The following is a 20,686-nucleotide window of genomic DNA, read 5'->3' as shown; positions in this document are numbered from 1 at the left end:
AACTATTTGTATTTATATTTGTACATATTTGTAAATTCGTATTTTTGTGTAAATAAGTGTTTTTGTAATTCTTTAATTCTACTTTTTTTCTGTATAGATAGGGTTACCATAATTTATTAAGGCCAAATCCGGACAGGGGTAGTCCAAGGAGTTGTAGAAAATGTAAAATGTGGATTTGACTGTGTTGCTACCTCTACATTGTACATACATACAGTGAGCACGTAAAGGTTGGAATAAATTAATTTTCTCGAGAATGGACGATTTTGGAAAAAAATCCTGAAACAGGTCAATTTTTATTTTTAAATTACGACTTTCTGGCATATATATCATACTAGTGCCGTCACCCATCTGGGGGTGATGACGTCACCGATGATTTTTTTAAACGAAAATAGGGATCGTGCGATAGCTCATTTGAAAGGTAATTCAATTCTCTATTCAGTAATATAAACATTAACATAATTATTTATACAGGGTGTCCAAAAAAATTTTTTTTAATTAAATTTATTGACATAAAAAGAAGAACGTGTGTAATTTATTTAATTCAAAATACGTTTTACTGTTACCAGAAAACAGGAAAAAAATGTTTATTTGGCAAATAAATGGTTTTTGCTTAAATTCAATATTAAAGCAGCCACCCACCAGCCTCGTGACAGTTTGAACATTTAATTTAAGCGAAAAGCCATGTTTTTTTTTGCAAATAAACATTTTTTTCTGTTTTCTGAGAGCAGTAAAATGTATTTTGAATTAAATAAATTACATACATTCTTCTTTTTATGTAAATACATTTAATCCAAAAAAATTTTTTTGGACAACCTATATAAATAATGATGTTAATGTTTATAATACTGAAAAGAGAATTGTATTAAATTTCAAATGAGCTATCACGCGACCACTATTCTCATTTAAAAAAATCATCGATGACGTCATCACGCCCAGATGGGTGACGGCACTAGTATGATATATATGCCAGAAAGTCGTAATTTAAAAATAAAAATTAACCTGTTTCGGGATTTTCTTCCAAAATCGTCCATTCTCGAGAAAATGAATTTATTCCAACCTTTACGTGCTCACTGTATATGCGAAATGCATATGGCACAAATAAAAGTACCTACAGCTGTTTCGCTACAATATGTAACTAACATCGAAAATCTCTGCCAATTTAAAATACATATATACACCTATGTTTTAACATACTTTAGACCTAGAAAATAATATTACAGAACGATTTAAAAAATCTAGGTGTTGCGCAGAAAGAAATTTCCCACGCGTTGGGCCAAGTGTCTTCCATTTTTTTTTAGTAAAGAAAAAAATCCGGACATTTCTCATATCCGGACGCCAATCCGGACATGTCTTTCAAATCCGGACTGTCCGGACGAAATCCGGACGTATGGTAACCCTATGTATAGATCTATTAAAATATCTACTTATAAAAACTGTAATGTTATTAAGGGTGGCTTTTAAGGGTTGAAATATTATGATATTATATCCTAAAGTATAAAACAATCATTATTTAACCAATCAAAAACAAAGTTTGTCCATATTAAAATTTACAATGTTTTTATATAATTTTTGACAATAAGGGGTAGCTTACACCCCTAAAAATAATCAACGCCCTTAAGCATGATATAGAATATGAAGTACAGGGTGAGATGATCCTAATCCCATATTTTTATGTAAATCGATGCAAGCCGAAATCATTCTTTTAGGATAAGTAAATTTTTTATATATAGCTCCAACAAGGTTGGTTTTAAGGGTTGAAATATTATGATAGTATATCTTGAAGCATAAAACAATCATTATGTAACTAATAAGAACGAAATGTTGACAATATTAAAGTTTAAAATGTTATTTTATAATTTTTTACAATTAGGGGTAGTTTTCACCCTTAAAAAACCAAAAGGGTACAACGGCTCAATATAGAAAATGAACTAGAGGGTGTAATGAGCCCAATCCCAAATTTTTGTACAAATCGATGCTGGACGAAAAAATTGCGAGGTTTTGCCATTTTTTCTGCTTCATTTCCTCGACTATATATTATGTACGAACCGGTAAAACAAATTGGTTAAAAACCTTCCTTTTTAAATAAACTGGAATATTAGAGTTTAAAATGTTATTCAATCTACCAAACGCAGCCCATGTGAGACCGAGACCTACCTTGTTTGTATTTCAGTTGTCTGATTATCTTCGCCTAGGCGAATCTCATGCTCTATACTAAATTTACAATCAAGATGCAGTAGAAATAAACAAACCAAGACAAGACGCGTTAAATGCTACTAGGAGCACTCCAAATCATAATTTACAATGTATTATTGTGTTTGCAATTTATCAATCAAAGGCAAAATGAAAATTAAATTAAATTTTTTTTAAATAACGCGGGCACATAAATTTGATACACCCTGTATATTGATCTGTAAATATTTATTAGAATTTAGTTTGGATGTCAGTGGATTTCTTTTTTTAATGAGCTTTCCGATTAACCATTAAAGACTTTTGTGAATAATTAAAGTGAAAATAACGATGTATTTAGATTTAAAATGGAAAAAGATTGTTATTACGGGAACTATAAAATCCACAGGTAGAGGTAATTATCAATTTCTAGAAAAGGTGGTTTAAAAGAAAGTTTGGAATTTTAATATCTTTGTTTCAAGCCGAGTAAATATTGTAGGGTTCTCCGAAAGTAATTAGGATGGTCGGAATAATTTTGAAAATGACTGTTTGTTTGTCGAATGGAAAAGATTGTTTCTGATTCTTGGCAAGTTGGAATGGGAAAAGTGGTTTGAATGATTGAGAGAGTTTGAAAAAGAAGTCAGTATGTTATTTGGCAGCGCTGAGGAGCGGTCGACGTTTTGGTGGATAAGTAGTTAGCAAGTACCAGTGGTTGTTTGATAGTGGAGAATAGTGTTGAAAAGTGGAACGAGAGACAGATCAAATTGAGACGAAATACCTCTTTGATTCTGTATTATTGTGAGAAGGAGAGCAGATAATTTTTGGAGTTTTGTTTGAATCGAGTACGTGTCAAAAGAGGCCCGGCTTGTTGGAGAATTGGTGCTGGTATGCTGATAGTTTTGAAGCTGGAGAACGGAGAGGGCTTTGATGAGTAGCCTTTAACATAGTCAACGAGGGAGAGCTGTTTTGGGTCACGAGAAGACATCAGAGTGAGTGAAGCAAGAGGTCAGTCAACTTATGTGAAAGATATTTTTATGTTTCGGAAACTAAAATTTTGAGTAAAAAGAATTATATACAAATAGGAATTAAAATTCCAATACTTCAAAAAGTAAATAGGAAGTATAGCTAATCTTGCAAATACATAATTTGGTTTTGTTTATTTTGTTGTACCAAAGTCATCGGAAACAAACCTATAAATTGTTTTTGTTTTAAATAGAATAAATTTAAGTGGTGAAAATTTCATTCGGACATCTGTGTCCACAGGTTTTTAGATTTGATAGATTTTTCGAGTATTGATTTTGATAAATAAAAGACAATTCTGTATGTTTATTTTATATTTGGCTTTATTTCTTTTCCCTATTTTACCCCGATTAGGATCAACTAAGAGATACTGAACCCACGAGAGAAGATAAGTATAACGTAATATTATTTAGACTTTTTTAAGATTATAAAAAGGCACCCTGAGATTTTTTTATTGTTTTTTTTTATGTATGATTTGCGACAATTAAATAATTAATCAGATAAATAATAATTAATATAAAATTAATAAGAAGCAGATCATAACAGTATATACATTGTAAATCCCAAATCATGATTTCCAAAGTTTATAAATTGTAAATTATGATTCGGGAGTGCTCCTGGTAGCATTTACCGTGTTTTGGTTTGTTTATTTCTACTGCATCTTGATTGTAAATTTAGTATAGATATTTATAAGCTATTACTTGGTCGATGCTATGGCTTTCAATTTGAATTTTATTGCAGACTACAAGGTTGGTCATAAATTTTATATTCGAGGTGTTAATTTTAAGAACAATTGTTTTTAATGCTTCGTATAGCGTTTCCAGTATTTTTGTAGTCTCTATCAAATTAAAACTAATGTCATCGGCAAATCTTTAAAAGTGGAAGTATGTACAAGTATTTTGAAAAGAGTAAATAAATTACTTAACTTAATATTTTGAAGAAGTTACAACTTAAGGTTAATCAGCAAGACAATACGACAATTCTTTGTGAAAACTTAGACAAGAATCAACTACGCCAGAATGGCCAGAAGTAAACAAAATAAAAAAACCTCTCAAAATCAACAAAATCTCAAGAGAGAGCGGTAGTTCCTAAAAAAGGGGAAGTATATCTTTACTGGGTGGTCACAATCTTGATTCAAAATGTATGGTAGAGAAACAAATATGTGCTATTAATTATACGTAGGTACTATACTCAAAAGAGGTGATATAACATATCACTTTTGAATGTAGTGCTGTAAATGTGTTATCAAATGTGCTATTTCAAACGGAGTACAGTAAAACCTCGATATAACGGACTAATTGGGGGGAAGGGGTGTCCGGTATAGCCGAAAGTCCGTTGTATAAAAATAGGTTTAAAATAAATTAAAAAAACGTTTATTTTAAGTTTTGTACGCACCTTTGAAGTTTGCGTTTTTTTATAATTAGAAATGTGTCCGCATTATGCTACAATAATAATTTTATTGAAATTCTTTGGGGATGTTTTGGGAAATACAGTGACTTTTTTTCATATTTGGCCGTATTTTTTTATCCGTTATATCCGAAGTCCGTTAAATAGAGGTCCGTTATATCGAGGTTTTACTGTATAGTGTGTAAGTGAAAAGTGTGTAATATTTCTGAAAGATGCGGTTGTACCGATGAATCGCAAAGGATAGTTCAAAAAGAAAATTTACAAACTTACGAACAAATTGTAAATAAAAGAACGAGCATGAAATTAGTTCACTCAACATAAACAAGAAGAAAACGATAAATTGTCAAAAGTATCATAATACCTCGAAAGAACTTTGCTTAACAATAATAAATACAACACAGTTTTTTAATCAACAATTTAAATGAAAATCAACAGTATGTGAAATTAGATTTCTTCGCAATAATAATTGCAAAATAGTTCTCCCAAGTGGAACATGGCACAGACATACCACATACATTAAATTACGTTGTATCAATTTCTAAGAAAAGTCTGTTTTGTTAACAGCTATGTAGGTATATTTTTCAGAAAAAATCAACAATACTGCACATTTGTATAAAAATAAACTTGACTTATTTGGAATTTGCTTGCGTGTCCAACACCTGAGTTTCTTTTGCGGTATGGCATTACAAACCTGGACTGTTTACTTCGCTTTATAATACAAGGAAAAGTGGACATTTTCCCCATAGGGGACTTATACAAGTTATAGTAGTATGTACAATTCTAGGCTATTTAGTTTGCCTTTGTCTAAACTGATTTTACCCCATTTGCTTTTTGATCGCGTTTCTGTAAATGATAAGTTTTTGAAAACGATATGATTTGCCCGGTGTTTGCGCGTTCGACTGCAATTCGTTGTAATGGATTATTAGGGGGAAGATTAATACATAGTGATGAGCAAGACTTGTCTTGGTCTTGCAGCAAGACCAAGACCAAGACCGCCTTTTGGTTGCAAGACCAAGACCAAGCTTGCAAGAACAAGACCAAGACCGAACCTTGCAAGACCACGCAAGACCAAGACCAACCTGCAAGACTCTTGCACTTTTTTGAGAAAAATTGGTTTTAATTATTTAACTTTATTTTTTTAGTTCAATAATATATACTGACATTGTAAGAAACCATAAACAATATCGAATTTTTAAAATACATAATATTTTGGTTATATTTTTAAGTCGTTTTGATTAAGTCAAACGGTTTGCATTTTCTCAACCTTCAAAGTGTCCAGAAGGCAAGTTTTCAAACGGCGACAGTTCAATGACAATTGAAATTACTTGTAAGACAAAAAAATGTAATTATAGATAGGGTAATCCATTAAAAAAAATGCAATTAACCCTGGAAGCTCACACTTGGGTGTGAGATACCCATCGCGACACTTAACTGCATGTAGCTTGCGCAGCTGCATTTCAATGGTAATGCTGCTTTATGTAAATTCAGTCTCTAGTCTGCCAAGGACGGGTGTGTAGTTGCGGTCTCATTTGAGCAATATTTCCAATCACGAAAATTTATTGAATACAGGCTAGGGTATGTAGCACCCATGTGTGAGGTTTGCGATCAAGTGTGCGTTTAAGTTAATGACCTAACAACACAACATCCCACAAATTTAGTAAAGAAAACTAGGTGTTATTTCTGCAAAGGCAAAGATGGAAAAGCAAAGCGTGCATGCTCGGCTTGCTATAAAGCATAATGCATGGAGCATAGAGCCACACTCTCTTACGAATGTAGTTACTAAAATGAGTGAAACTGAAATACCTGGCTAAGAATGAATATGAGTTCTATAATCAAAAGGTGTTATATTTTAGTTAGAAAGACCATTTTGTTGTTAAATTAAATTAAAATATTTTGAATTATGTTTCCGGTTTTTTAGAAAATGTTTTTTAATTATTTTTAAGTATTTTTAATATTTTGTTCTTTTGTGTTACTACAATTAATAGAGAGAAAATAAAATTATTGATTTAATTATTCGTATGTATTCAATAGTGATTAGAGAGTCTCTGGAAATCATAAAATATTTACTTTTTTTTTATTTCTTCACAAAAAATCATTGGGTATCTGACACCCATGTGTGCGGTTTATGTAAAAAAAATAGGTGTGATCTTCCAGGGTTAAAAACGGTTTTTATGTACCAGTAGTTTTCGCTTTTTTGTCTAATAAAAATACTGACACTTATTTCAATTATTTTCGCATAATCGAGGAAAAATGTAGGTCGTTAAATTTAAAATGAATACAAAAAATATCATAATAGATTTTGAAAAGGGATCCACAATGCTGTGAAAGCATTGTGGCCTGAATAAAAAATAACTGGTTGTCGATTGTAATGTGTCAAGCTGGGTATCGCAAAATCCAAAGCTTAGTCAGTTTCTGAATATAATGACAAAAATTCCGATACTGGGAAATTTTTTAAATTATTTTTTGGATTATTTTTTACAATCAACGAAAGTTGGAAGTTGAATTATTTGTGAAAATCCCGGATGACAAACGTGTAAAGAATTTTACTGATTTCATAGTTGAAAACTATTTGGAAGAATCTAGGTTTTCCCCAGAAAGGGCCAGTAGTACAAATAGTATGTGCCGCACTTGAAATGCATGCGCATCATTTCAGTGTGTTTTAAATTCTAGTTTTTACTACCCACATCCGAATATTTTCAACTTTTTAAATGTCATAATGGGTATTCAATCCAATAATATGTGAAAATAAAAAGTGCGAATAACTCGTGTTACGAGAGCAATGTAGTTTAAATAAAATTAAAGAACTGCAAGATAACAAATTACAGAATTAAGCGTTTATAGCTCCCCATTAGGTTTAGTTATTATGTTATTCGCGGTGTGCAAGTACTTGGAAAGGGAAATGAGAAACGACCGTGCGCGAGTCGCGGAGAAATATTGCAACTATCTTAAATAATTCATATTGTCAATTGAAATTGTCAAATTGACGTATATTTCATACCTTCTGTCATTGAAGCAGAAAAATTATATATTGCTCCACAATCATAGAGGTAAATATTAACATAGAGGGAGCCTACCTTCCGCGCTTCCTGACGACAAGATCTCATGGACTGGTTTGCTGCATCTCTTTCTAACACATTGTATCGAAAATCTATGATGACATTCAGTGTGAATATAGGCACGGAAGAGGAGGACAACTGTAGCAGCTTTACTATGCGTAAGAGTGAAACAGCACTAATCCAAATAAAAAAGATGGTGTCGTCACTTCGCTCTGAATGACACTCTCTCTATGCTAATATATAACTCTATGTCCACAATATTGATATGATATGCAATTATTATATAAAGGTCAATTTAATTAATTGTATTTTGCTTGCAGTACTGCATTTTAATAACTGATTTTATTTACTACATACAATTGTTTACGTTTGTTAAACATAACCTGCATCTTATTTTTTCTTATTATTTTTTTGGATTATGGTCTTGACAATTATCCAGCAACCAGGACTAATATAATTGGCCAATATAATTAAAAGTGCGAATAAAAGTACAGAGCGTAGAAATAGAGGTCGCTTTGCCGAACTTGCACGGTCCCAATAGTATTAGGTCTATAAATAGGCATGCTAAATATGTACGTATTTACTAAATAAAAAGTATGTTTTAGTTAGTTTATAAAAAAAGTTAATTATATTAAATAATGATTAAATAGAGTAAAAAATATTTGATTTTTGTGTTCTCTTAAAAAAATTTAATTAATGTTCTTAAATTTGACCCTCGTAGGATAAATACTACAGTGTTCGAGTGAAAAGAGCGGATCATTATCTGTTAACAACTATAAACCGTTTATCCCTTTTCGTAAAATCCGTGAATTGAAGGTCCCCGACCATTTGTGGCACCTTTAAGAAGCTCTTTTTCTTTAACATTTTATTAAAATACACGGGCAATAAACAATAATCCAGACTCAAGACGTGGTCTGAAGGCAGGCGGCAGGTATCGACAGCATGCAAAACACAACGTGACACAACCGAAGGCCGGCAATTGCAACAAGGGTTGTAAATGCAGGTTTTTCCTACTGATAAACATTACCATTATAAAAATATACTCTAATCTCTTTATATAGAGAGAAATAATTAGGTCATTAGGTGAATGTATAATGTTAAAATTGGTATCCGTTTGAAACTACATTCTACATTCTGTTAAAATTTTAAAGCAAAAAATATAGTTTCATTCTTCACATCTTTATTTATTTCAATGTAAATTTTATTCGAAATTGTTTGGTTCAAATTATTACTACCAAAAAAGCAAGACCAGCAAGACTTGCAGCAAGACCAAGACCAAGAACAAGACCGACTAATGCAAGACCAAGACCAAGACTGCCTTTTAGCTGCAAGACCAAGACCAAGCTTGCAAGAACAAGACCAAGACCAAGACTAGCCTGGTCTTGGTCTTGTTCTTGTTTTGCTCATCACTACTAATTAGTCCAGAAAGCCACTGCGCATCCGCTAGGAAAAATATTCTAATTCGGATTTTTTGGACAATCTTACTCAAAAAGGACCCCTTTTAACAAATTTGCATGTTGCCAGGACCAAAAGTTGGTCAAAAATTTTTTAAACGTTTTTTTTTTGTTTTTTTCCTAAAATTATTTTTTTTGCAGGGAACAAAATATTTTTAAGTTTTTTGGATCATCGCAAACAGAATAGGTCTTTAGTGACTTTTCGCTAAAGTTGATAGTTTTTGACATATAAGCGATTAAAAATTGAAAAATTGCTAAATCGGCCATTTTTAACCCTCAAAAACTATGTGAAAAACTGAAAATTTGAATGTTGCCAAGGTAGGTAGATATTCTTTAAACATCGATTGATGAAATCCCAAAGAGTTTTTGCAATACAATATTCAAAACTCCTTTGTTTATTAATTGCTAATCAAGCGTGCGCAACACTATTTTCCACCGTTGCATGTGTATGCATTATGGTGCAAATGAAAGGAATAAATTCGTCATTTCGTAAACCGGCGACTTTAAGGAAAAATCCCGAAACAGGTCGATTTTTATTTTTAAGTTATGATATTGTGACATATATGGTATACTAGTGACGTCATCCATCTGGGCGTGATGACGTAATCGATTATTTTTTAAATGAGAATAGGGGTCGTGTGCTAGCTCATTTGAAAGGTTCTTCAATTCTCTATTCAGTAATATAAACATTTACATAATTATTTATACAGGGTGTCCTCCCCGTGTGGGTCACGGGCCACTAAAGTAGAATATGCCCACAGTTTCCTCCTGCTTGTCGTAGAAGCCGACTAAACGGAGAGGCGGTCGCTCTTTTGTCCGGTCGCGGCCGCTATGTTTTGTGAGGCGGTCGCGACGGGGCAGGAGAGTGGCCGTTCACCGCCGAGTGCCACTGCCGCACATCAACCTCGTGATGGATCTGCAAATCCCAGTTTGTCCATCATTACCTTCTCTGTCACCTATCCTAAATCCAATGACCTTACCTACCCACAGGAGACAACCTGCCACGCAAAAAAAACCGAAGGAGTAAACCTGCGATAAAAACTCCGGAAGTCAAGGTGTGAGAGACCGTGCCGACGACTGAATCGCCACACGACACGTGGTCGAGAACGGAATCCCTCAGGGTACCAGGCGACACCCTGTTGTAAACTAGCCTTAGCAGGGTAAGGGCGCACTGCCCTGCCGGACTGTCTTTCGGCCCTACTCGTGGGATATAGATGAAGAAGAAAAATAAAAAAGAAAAAATCAGAAAAGTCGAGGAAGAGCGGAAAGAGAGGGAACCCTTGGGTGAGCCCTCTTCGTCCACAGCGGCGGAGGGAGCTCTCCCGGAGGGATCGATGGATGAGGTCAGAATAGGTGTGACACAGACATCTGTTGAAGTTAACAATGAGGAGAGTGGATCGGAAAACGGCTTTGTCGATCTATCGACGACGGAGTGAATCAATCCGGCTCTGAAAGTAGCTCCAGCGGCCTGTCTACCGAGTGGACAGTGGCCGATAGAAAACGCAAGAGGAAATCCCATGCGCGGAGTAAGGTAGCCCCCGGGGAGGATCGCCCCCGTGCGAATCTACAAAAGGTAGATAAAGATATGGCTAAACTAAAGGCGGCCGTACTAGAGGTGTTGGTTCTAACAAAGGTCCACGTAACAACTAAAGTTGAGATAAAGTCTGGTATCAGAGGTTTAAGGAATCTGATGTATACATTAGAAAGGGACATGTCCCAGTTTAAAGCGGCAATGTCGAAGGAGCCCCGTGCGTCGGCGTCGGCCATAAAAACGGCCAACGTGTGCAAGACAACTATCGGTACACAGACCGATGTCACAATGGTCCGGACACAACAGAAAAACATGGGTGTGCAGGTGTCCCCCTCAGAGGACCCTGCGGAAACCGAACGTCGGGTCCAGAACATTAAGACCCGAATGGCTGAGAGCAGAACCCCTGAGGAGATCACGGATCTCCTCAGCGAGGATTGGCCAGAGGCCTTGTTTACCAAGGTGTCTGTAATGGATGGTAGCCCGCTGGACTGTAATGACGATGCGGCTGTGTATATTTCCGCCAATCAGGCCGACGAGAAAGTTCTTGGACGCTTTAAAGAGAGGTATCTAGATCTCCTGGATACTCCGGTAGCTGAGGACGAAGAGGGTGGAGTTGGTACAATGTTCAACTCTGTGAGCATTGTTGATGATGATGGACGAAGGGCTTGCACCGAAAGGTGCATCCATAAACTTATACCCAGCAACACGGATCTGCCTGAGGCGGTTAAGTTCTTGGCGGCAAGCCGTAAACTTCTAAATAGGATGGGCCACCTTGACAGGAAGAGCGTAGGGCTCTTCGCTCCGACGTGTTTGGGGACAGATCTTACTCGTAAGCTTTTAGAGTGGGCAGCCGAGGGTAAGGAAGTTAAAGCCGCGGTATATGGACCGAGGAAGAGCTGGGCGAGCATGGTAAAGCCCAGAGAGAGCAAAGGAGTGGTAGTGCTAACCAAGGCGAAGGATAAGTCCTTCGACGAACTACTGGGTGAGTTACGCACAGACCTTTGCGGCAGGAGCGACGTTGTTGTTAAACGTCTTAGGCAGACCAGAGATCAGGGCATTGTATTGGAACTAGGAGGAGGTAGAGAGATGGCGGAAACGGTGAAGGGCATCGTCTCAGCTAGGCAGGGCACGGTCACAAGAGCCGTGGCGAAAGGTGGTACAGTCAGGCGTGAGCTCTTTGTAAATGGAGCAGATGGTCTAACCAAAGAAACTGACATTGTCAGCGCAATTGAGACTTTTGCGGGACGGAACGGAACGTGTCAGGTCAGGGGACCCCTTCGTAAGGCATATGGCGGAGACCTCAACGCCACAGTTGAGGTCGATGAAGACATTGCAGCGCGCCTTATACGGATAGGCTTTATTAGGGTGGGATATATATCCTGCACAATTAAGGAGAAAATCCGTATCGCCCGGTGCTACAAGTGCATGGAGTACGGACATCGCAGGTCTGAGTGTAAAAATGAGGTCTTGAAGGGATGCATCCGGTGTGGAGAAGAGGGACACACCGTGAACGATTGCCCAGAAGGGCACAAATGTATTAATTGCAAAGTCACGGGACATCGGGGCAACTCAATGGAATGTCCGAAATTCCGACAACTGGTCAACACGGCCAGGGAGGAAACGGAAAGGAGAGTGCAGTCTTAGGACTGGAGCGGTCGAATGTATGTGAGAATGAATATCCTGTATATATAATGGATACCAGAAAACAGAGACCGGATCTGAAGATACTCCAGACTAACGTGGGTACGGCGAGATTAGCTCATAGTCTCGCCGTGGCTTCCGCCGCGGGGGGAAACTTTGACGTCCTAATCGCGGCGGAACCGAACCCCACGTTGGTCGGGAACCGAGGATGGATTGCGGATGCTTCGGGTAGGGTTGGGATATATTTCTGCAACAGACACCTACGTGTGTATGATGTGGTCAAACACGATGGATATCTGGTCGCTAAGATGGAGAGAATGAATCTGGTCTGTTGCTATATTTCACCGAATATAGCAATCGACGCATATGAAAATAAGCTGGATGAGATTATGAATGAAGTGAGACGATTGAATCGGGAGTGCGTGGTGCTTGGGGACTTCAACGCGAAATCGGCGGAATGGGGTTCTCCTATCACCAACACTAGAGGTCAAATGCTGAGCGAATGGATTGGAACCCTGGACCTTGTTGTACTCAACAGGGGTTCAGAACCCACGTTTGTGAGAGGCAATTCTGTGACGGGTTCGTACATAGACGTTACCTGTGCGTCCCAACGTATATCTAGCTGCGTGAAGGAGTGGGCGGTGCTGCAAACCTATACGGGTACGGAGCACCGCTACATTGGGTTTTCGATAACTGGAATGGGCGTCGCTACTGGAAACAGAACCTCTCAGGGCCCGGGAGCCCGATGCGGAATACAATCGACTAACTGGAGAGTGTTTGATGAGAGTGTTAGGTGGGAAGTGGAAATGGTTCGAAACCTTCCACCCTCGGCGGAGGGACTAGAACAAGTTGTGAAAAGTGCAATGAGGACCAGTAAGGTAGCTCCACAGAGGGTAAGGATAATGCCTTACTGGTGGAATGCTGAGATTGCGAATGGTAGGTCGGAATGTGTGGCACTGCGTCGAAGGGTACAGCGTGCAAGGAAACGTAGAGCAAACGCTGATGAAGTGCTACAAATGGAAAATGAATATCGTGCACAGAAGAGGGAGCTGAATAGGTTGATACGCTCTAGAAAAAAAGAATGTTGGAGGGGTCTGTGTGACGAGCTGGACGAGGACGTATGGTGACAAGGGTATAAAATTGTAATGAAGCGTTTCGGCGCATACCCTCTTTACGAAATGCCGTTGGATAAGAAGCTATCGGTAACACGAGTGCTCTTCCCGTCTGGAGAATGGCATGGAGCGCGGAGGGATGGGTCTGTTGAGCGGGCCGCGCCCTTCTCCCTAGACGAACTCGTTGAAGCGTTGGGGACCCTTAAGTTCCGCAAGGCCCCGGGCCTGGATGGGATACCGCCTGAGGCGGTTAAACGTCTTGGTCTACTGGAGCCGGCATGGCTTCTGGGCCATATGAACGCTGTACTCACTGAACAGACATTTCCCAAGGACTGGAAAACATCAAAATTAATACTCCTCCCTAAAGGAGAGGAAAAGTATCGGCCTATTTGCCTCCTCTCGTGTATTTGTAAACTGTTTGAGAGAATGTTGCGTGAGAGGATTAATGAAGCGATTGAGAGGTCTGGAGGCTTATCCCCCAGACAGTATGGATTCCGGAAGAATGTTAGCACAACTGATGCAGTGTTGGAGTTGCACCGAACGTTGAATACGGAGGCCCGCGACCAGAAATGGGCCGCCTTGCTCCTGCTCGACGTTAGAAACGCCTTCAATTCACTTCAATGGAGTACAGTAATGAGAGCGATTGAGGATAGGAACTTCCCTGGTTATTTGAGGAACCTGGTCTCGGACTATCTATCCGACAGGAGAATTGTTGTTGAGAGAGGAGTAATTGTGGATGTCACGGCTGGGGTGCCGCAGGGGTCCGTCCTTGGCCCGACGCTGTGGAACCTGGCATATGACGGGGTCTTGCGTCTCGAATACGGTGAGGGGGTTACTCCTTTCGCATTCGCGGATGACCTTGCGTTGCTGGTGGTAGCGCGGGATACGGATGAACTTCTGTACAAAGCACAGAGAGCATGTGACCTCGCGGAAGATTGGATGTATCAGCGCGGTCTGAAACTCGCTGGGGAGAAGACCGAGGCAGTGATTCTCAAGGGACCACGGAAACGCGAGAACGTGATATTTGAGTGTGGCGGAGCAGAGATCATCCCGAAAAAGTGTGTTAAGTATCTGGGAGTGACTCTCCACACGAATGGGAGCTGGGGCGAGCACCTGCGGGTGGTGACGCGCACTGCCACGCAGAGAGCAGCCGCGTTGGGGTGGATAATGCCCAACATTGGCGGGCCCAAATCTGACAGGAGGAGGGCTTTACACGGTGTGGTACAGTCTGTTCTTCTTTACGCGGCCCCAGTCTGGAGTGAGGCGGTAGAAATATCGTCCTACCGGAGGCTCTTGACGCGCACAGACAGAGCAAGTCTCTTGCATGTGGCAAGCGCCTACAGGACTGTGTCTGCGGCAGCATTGTGGGGCCATCACCGGCTGCGTACCCTCTCACATCTTGGCTTCCGAGAGGGCCCGTTTATTTTATCGTACTGGGGACAACGGTCCGACCGAGAGTGCAAGACGCGAGGAGAGAGCCACATCCATACGGATGTGGCAAATTGAATGGGAGGCAATTGCGGATGTGGCGCAGTGGACCAGATCACTTATACCGGACCTGAAGACGTGGCTCGAATGTGGGCACCGGCGCTTGGACTATTTCCTGACGCAGGTGCTCACCGGTCACGGTTGTTTCCGTTCGTATCTCTTCAGGTTCAAGAAAGCAGCTACAGAAAACTGCCCTTACTGTGGTTTGGTCGACACCGTGTCACATACGTTGCTGGAATGTGCAAGATGGATTGTGGATAGATTACAATTGGAGAGAAGGAATGGTGTTCGTTTTGACTCTGTGAGTGATATGATTGCGAGGATGTGTGAGGATGAAGGTACGTGGGCAAGGACCCATGCGTTCGTGAGACAAACGCTCCAATCCAAGGAGACTGAAGGAAGGCAACAACGCCCATAAAAAAATATATATGTGTATATGGGAATGTATGTGTATATATGTGGTATTTAAGTCGAGCTGTGTATGTATATAAATGTAACACTGTAGATATTTAAATGAGACGTGAGGCGGATGCAGTGTCGCAGATATGCCCTCACCAGAGCGGATCCCGGCCTGCATTCCCAGATCACAAGTATGTTTGGTTGAGAGGACGGAGGGTTTTTAGTGGGTAGGTTCTTGCCCCGGCGGGGATTGCGGTTCAGCCTGCCACACGTGGTGGGCTGTGCAGCCATCTCAGCGGCGGCAAGGGAATCCCACATAACCAGGCATAAGACCGGTATCTTAAGAAGATTTCCCACCCACCTCTAAAAATATGAAAAAAAAAAATACAGGGTGTCCAATAATTTAATTTTTTTGTCAATTTGCCAAATGATTTAATTTAATAAAAATTTTTTGGACACCCTGTATAAATAATTATATACATGTTTATATTACTGAATAGAGAATTGAAGAACCTTTCAAATGAGCCAGCACACGACCCGTATTCTCATTTAAAAAAATCATCGATTACGTCATCACGCCCAGATGGATGACGTCACTAGTATACTATATATGCCACAATATCATAACTTAAAAATAAAAACCGACCTGTTTTGGGATTTTTCCTTAAAGTTACCGGTTTACGAAATAACGAATTTATTCCTTTCATTTGCACCATACTGTCGGTGGAAAATAGTGTCGCGCACGTTTGATTAGCAATTAAAAAACAAAGGAGTTTCTAATATTGTATTGCAAAAAACTCTTCGGAATTTCATCAATCGATGTTAAAAGAATATCTACCTACCTTGGCAACATTCAAATTTTCAGTTTTTCACATAGTTTTTGAGGGTTAAAAATGGCCGATTTCGCAATTTTTCAATTTTTAATCGCTTATATGTCAAAAACTATCAACTTTAGAGAAAAGTCACTACAGACCTTTTCTGTTTGGAATGATCCAAAAAAACCTAAAAAAATTTTGTTCCATGCAAAAAAAATAATTTTAGGAAAAAAACAAAAAAAAAAACGTTTAAAAAATTTTTGACCAACTTTTGGTCCTGGCAACATGCAAATTTGTTAAAAGGGGTCCTTTTTGAGTAAGATTGTGCAAAAAATCCGAATTAGAATATTTTTCCTAGCGGATGCGCAGTGGCTTTCTGGACTAAATACAATTCTGCCACAACTTTATGATATGAAAAATACAGAGTTTATCCCTAATCCCTAATTAACGCTTATACACAAGGCGACTCTTTAAGATAACAAAAAAAAAATTCACGTTATAAATCAAATTGGTTATGCTTGAAATGCAAAATTTTTAGAAAAGCAAAACCTACAATTTTCCACTGTACAAAATTTTGCGTATCTCTAATTAGTATGATATAATTGATCCAAATAATGGCATAAGCCAGACATCCAAAGTGAAAGTTATCCTCCAACAACAAATTGTTATAATATATGGTCCACATAATGTTCAGAAAAAAGTCACACCATTTTGAGTATCGGGTTTGGGGGGAGAGGGGGAGAAATCGGTATATTCGTAGTTTTTTACGTTTTTCGTCAATATTTCTAAAACTATGCGGTTTAGCATGAACAACCGTCTATACAAAAATGTTCTACATTAAAATTGGAATAAAAAGACTCTTTAATCCTTCTAAACTGAAGGGTTCCAAAGTATATAAAAAATAGTATAATTGGTCCAAAAAAAGGCTAACCCAGACATCCAAAGTAAAAGTTTTCCTCCAACACCAAATTGTTCTATATGGTCTACATATTGTTCAGTAAAAAGTTACACCATTTTGGGCGTCCGGTTTGGGGGGGGGGGGGAGATGGGGGAAAGTCGGTAAATTAGTAGTTTTTTACGTTGTTCGTCAATATGTATTTCTAAAACTGTGCTGTAGCGTAAACAATGTTCTACATAAAATTTAAAACAAAAAAGGTCCTATACATAATTGTTATAAAATCAACGGTTCCAGAGTTGCGAAGGGTGAAAAGTGGTGGTTTTCGATACTTTTTATATTTGTTGGGCAATTGATGATGATTTTGGGTGGTGAGGTTGACGTTTCTTCAAGGGCTTATCACTAACATACCATCGGCCACTGAAATACAAAATTTTATTTACAAAACACAATCCTGTTAAAGAAAATTTCTTTCATCAGTAATATAAATTGCCCAAAAAATATAAAAAGTATCGAAAACCTCCACTTTTTAACCCTCCGTAACTCTGGAACCGTTGATTTTATAACAATTATGTATAGGACCTTTTTTGTTTTAAATTTTATGTAGAACATTTTTGTATAGAACATTGTTTACGCTAAAGCATAGTTTTAGAAATATTGACGAAAAACGTAAAAGAACTACTAATTTACCGACTTCTCCCCCATCTTTCCCCCAAGCCGGACGCTCAAAAGAGTGTAACTTTTTACTGAACAATATGTGGACCATATAGAACAATTTGGTTTGGAGGAAAACTTTTACTTTGGATGTCTGGATTAGGCCTTTTTTTGGAACAATTATACTATACTACCTCCGTAACTTTGGAACCGTTCATTTTAGAAGGATTATGCATGGGCCTTTTTTATTTCAAATTTAATGTAGGACATTTTTGTAAAGAAGGTTGTTCATGCTAAACCGCATAGTTTTAGAAATATTGACGAAAAACGTAAAAAACTACGAATTTACCGATTTCTCCTCCCCAAACCCGACGCTCAAAATGGTGTGACTTTTTTCTGAACATTATGTTGACCAAATTAAACAATTCGGTGTTGGAGGATAACTTTCACTTTAGATGTCTGGGTCTGGTCTAGTTATACCATACTAAATAGCCTTTGACTTATTTGAAAAAATGTTAATTTTTTGTAACAATACAAAAATCCTCCTCACTTCAAACTCAATTTTCCACGAAAAATTTATTGATTTCTTCATATTTCACGTTGAAACTTACAATTTTGGCATTTAACGAAGAAGAACCAACTTTCAATAAGCTATTCCTCGGCTTGTATTGGAGGAGGACAAAATTTTGGTGTAAATCGGTGCAGGTTAACATTAGTAACTGAAAAACGTAAATAATGGAACCTTTAAATAATGGAATCTATAAAATATAGCATCGAAACGAAGAAATAAATATGCGAGACATAGGGAAAGAAAATAGAAACACGACACTTCATCAAAATTAAATTCTCAAACTGTATCAAATTATCGTTCTTATTTTATCAGATAACAAAAACATAGGTAAGACAATTTAATAGTGAAAGGCACAATTTATACAAAACAGTCATTAGACCAATACCAATAATGACATATTATGCAGCAGAAACAAGATCTGAGATACAAAAAGGACAAGAAGAATGCTAGAAACAGCAGATATGAAAAATGGATGGTAAGACACTATGGGATAGAGCTAGAAGTGCAGATATACGACGGAGATGCAAGGTGGATACAATTAATAACTTTCTAAAAAACAGAAGAGTAGAATGGGGCGACCACATAAGCCGAATGACAACAAATAGAGTAGAAGGACGGCGAGAGAGGGTTCCCCAATAGGAAAGACGATCAGTGGGAAGACCAAGTAAACGATGTAATGACAACCTATTGGAGGCACAATGAAAAACAGACAGTCATGTCTACACAAAAAGAAGATGATGATGAAGAAGAAGAATTTGATAGTGGAGAAACATAAATATATTGAATCACACAAGAGAGGCTACCCAAAAATTGTTGGAAATAATAATAATTGCAGGTAGGTACAAATAAAAGAGCCTAACCCTAATAAACCTAGAAATGGATTAATATAGAACCCTAACAAACATAAAGGCATGGACAGAAATAGACCCAGTAGCGCACCTAGAATTTTCCTCTGGGGGGGGGGGGTTGGCTTGAACACCGAAAGGGGGTTAACCCCATGCACCACAAGATAGAATAACCAGAAAAGATGACTGACGATCCTAACTCAGTAGAACTCATTCAACAATTTAATTTTCACGCTTGCTTTAATTAAAGTGGTTATACATATTCTAGGTAAACAGCGCTGATGATGGTACTGTCATTCCGAAAACGTTATGTTGGTAGTAATAAACCACAAAATTGGCGTATTCCCAACTAAAATAGTAAATTGATATGACAAAGTATTGTAAAATTTGACAAAGTATTTAATTTGTAAAATTAAATAATAATTCTGCTTCTTCTGACTTTTGCGTTTTAAGTCTAAGTAGGTAATTACTGATAAACATTTATACTACTACTATTTAGGAATATACAATAAACTTTATGCAACTTAAGTTTCTTTACTATTATGCTATGCAAATAAAACCGTTATCTTTTCCCAGGGTATCCGAAAATATCAACCCCTCTTTTCATTAATTTTGTTAATTGTTAAGAGTCCTCTTTCATTTTATATTGATTTTGCTCCAAATGTTTATTACTTGTGGATAAATAGGTATTTTTTTTCTATTATTTTCTTGATGAATTTCATCATTTTGTACAAATCCTTCAGGTAGATCACACCCTCCGCCCTCGAGGTAGACTGCATACTATTATAGTAGCACCGGAAATTCTTTTCTTTGCGGATTGCATTCAACAATATTTACACTTAACAGTAGAAAAATATTAGATGTACCTATGTATATGTATACATTTTTTACTTAATTGATTTCATGTAAATGCTGAAAGGTGTTGAGTTATTTTGATCATGTTCTTTTATTATTTTGTTGTCAACAATGTCAGTTATTATTCTCCCATATCTAGATCACTCGTATATAGGTATTTATTATTTCCCAAAAAAAGTAACAACAAACACTTCTTGGTATCTCTCAATTTTGATAACAAGTAAATGTAAATAGAAGGTGATATTTCCAAAGAATCATACCGATCAAACTTACGTCACGTGTAAATCGAGTTTTAGCTTTATTAATTAACTATGCTAAACACTTACCTGTGAGGAAATGTCCATTTGTTGAGGCATGACACACAACCAACTAAATAAAATAATAAATAAACGTTAACAGAACATAGTAAATACACAAAAATTCATGTAAAATTAACGAAAAACACTTCTTAACCTCCTCTCTACAAAGCTTATAACCAACTGACAACTGGAATCACATTCACATTCAGTGAAGTCAACTGTTTGGATGAAGAGGTGAACGCTTCGATCGATAACAGTTACTTCATAACAGGTGAAATAAAATGTTTTTCTATGGATGCTTATACAATGTACAACTTCTCTCACTACTTACATACATTCAATTTCCTCAGGCAGTGAGAAAAGTCGGCCATTGCAGTGAGAAATATTTTTTCTCACGGGTTCACCGCCGGTTTACATACATATGATCGCCATTTCCATGGTAGCATGCACAATACAAACACAATTATTTTTGTTAAAC

General features: G+C 37.7%; 1 protein-coding gene across 2 annotated transcripts in view; it reads right to left on the bottom strand.

The window, feature by feature from the left end:
* LOC114329405 (breast cancer anti-estrogen resistance protein 1) overlaps positions 1–20,429 on the bottom strand; it is a 137,193-nt gene extending 116,764 nt beyond the window's left edge. For both annotated transcript variants that reach the window (XM_028278496.2, XM_028278498.2), the window contains exon 1: positions 20,236–20,429. In XM_028278496.2, the coding sequence (XP_028134297.2) occupies positions 20,236–20,265 (30 nt within the window). In that variant the 5' untranslated portion in view covers positions 20,266–20,429. The remainder of the gene's footprint in view (positions 1–20,235) is intronic.
* Between the last annotated feature and the right edge of the window lie 257 nt (positions 20,430–20,686).

This window comes from Diabrotica virgifera, chromosome 7 (assembly GCF_917563875.1).
Source record: "Diabrotica virgifera virgifera chromosome 7, PGI_DIABVI_V3a".
NCBI classification, from domain to species: domain Eukaryota; kingdom Metazoa; phylum Arthropoda; class Insecta; order Coleoptera; family Chrysomelidae; genus Diabrotica; species Diabrotica virgifera.
Note: the sequence above shows the minus strand (reverse complement) of the source record. Positions and strands in the feature narration are given on the sequence as shown.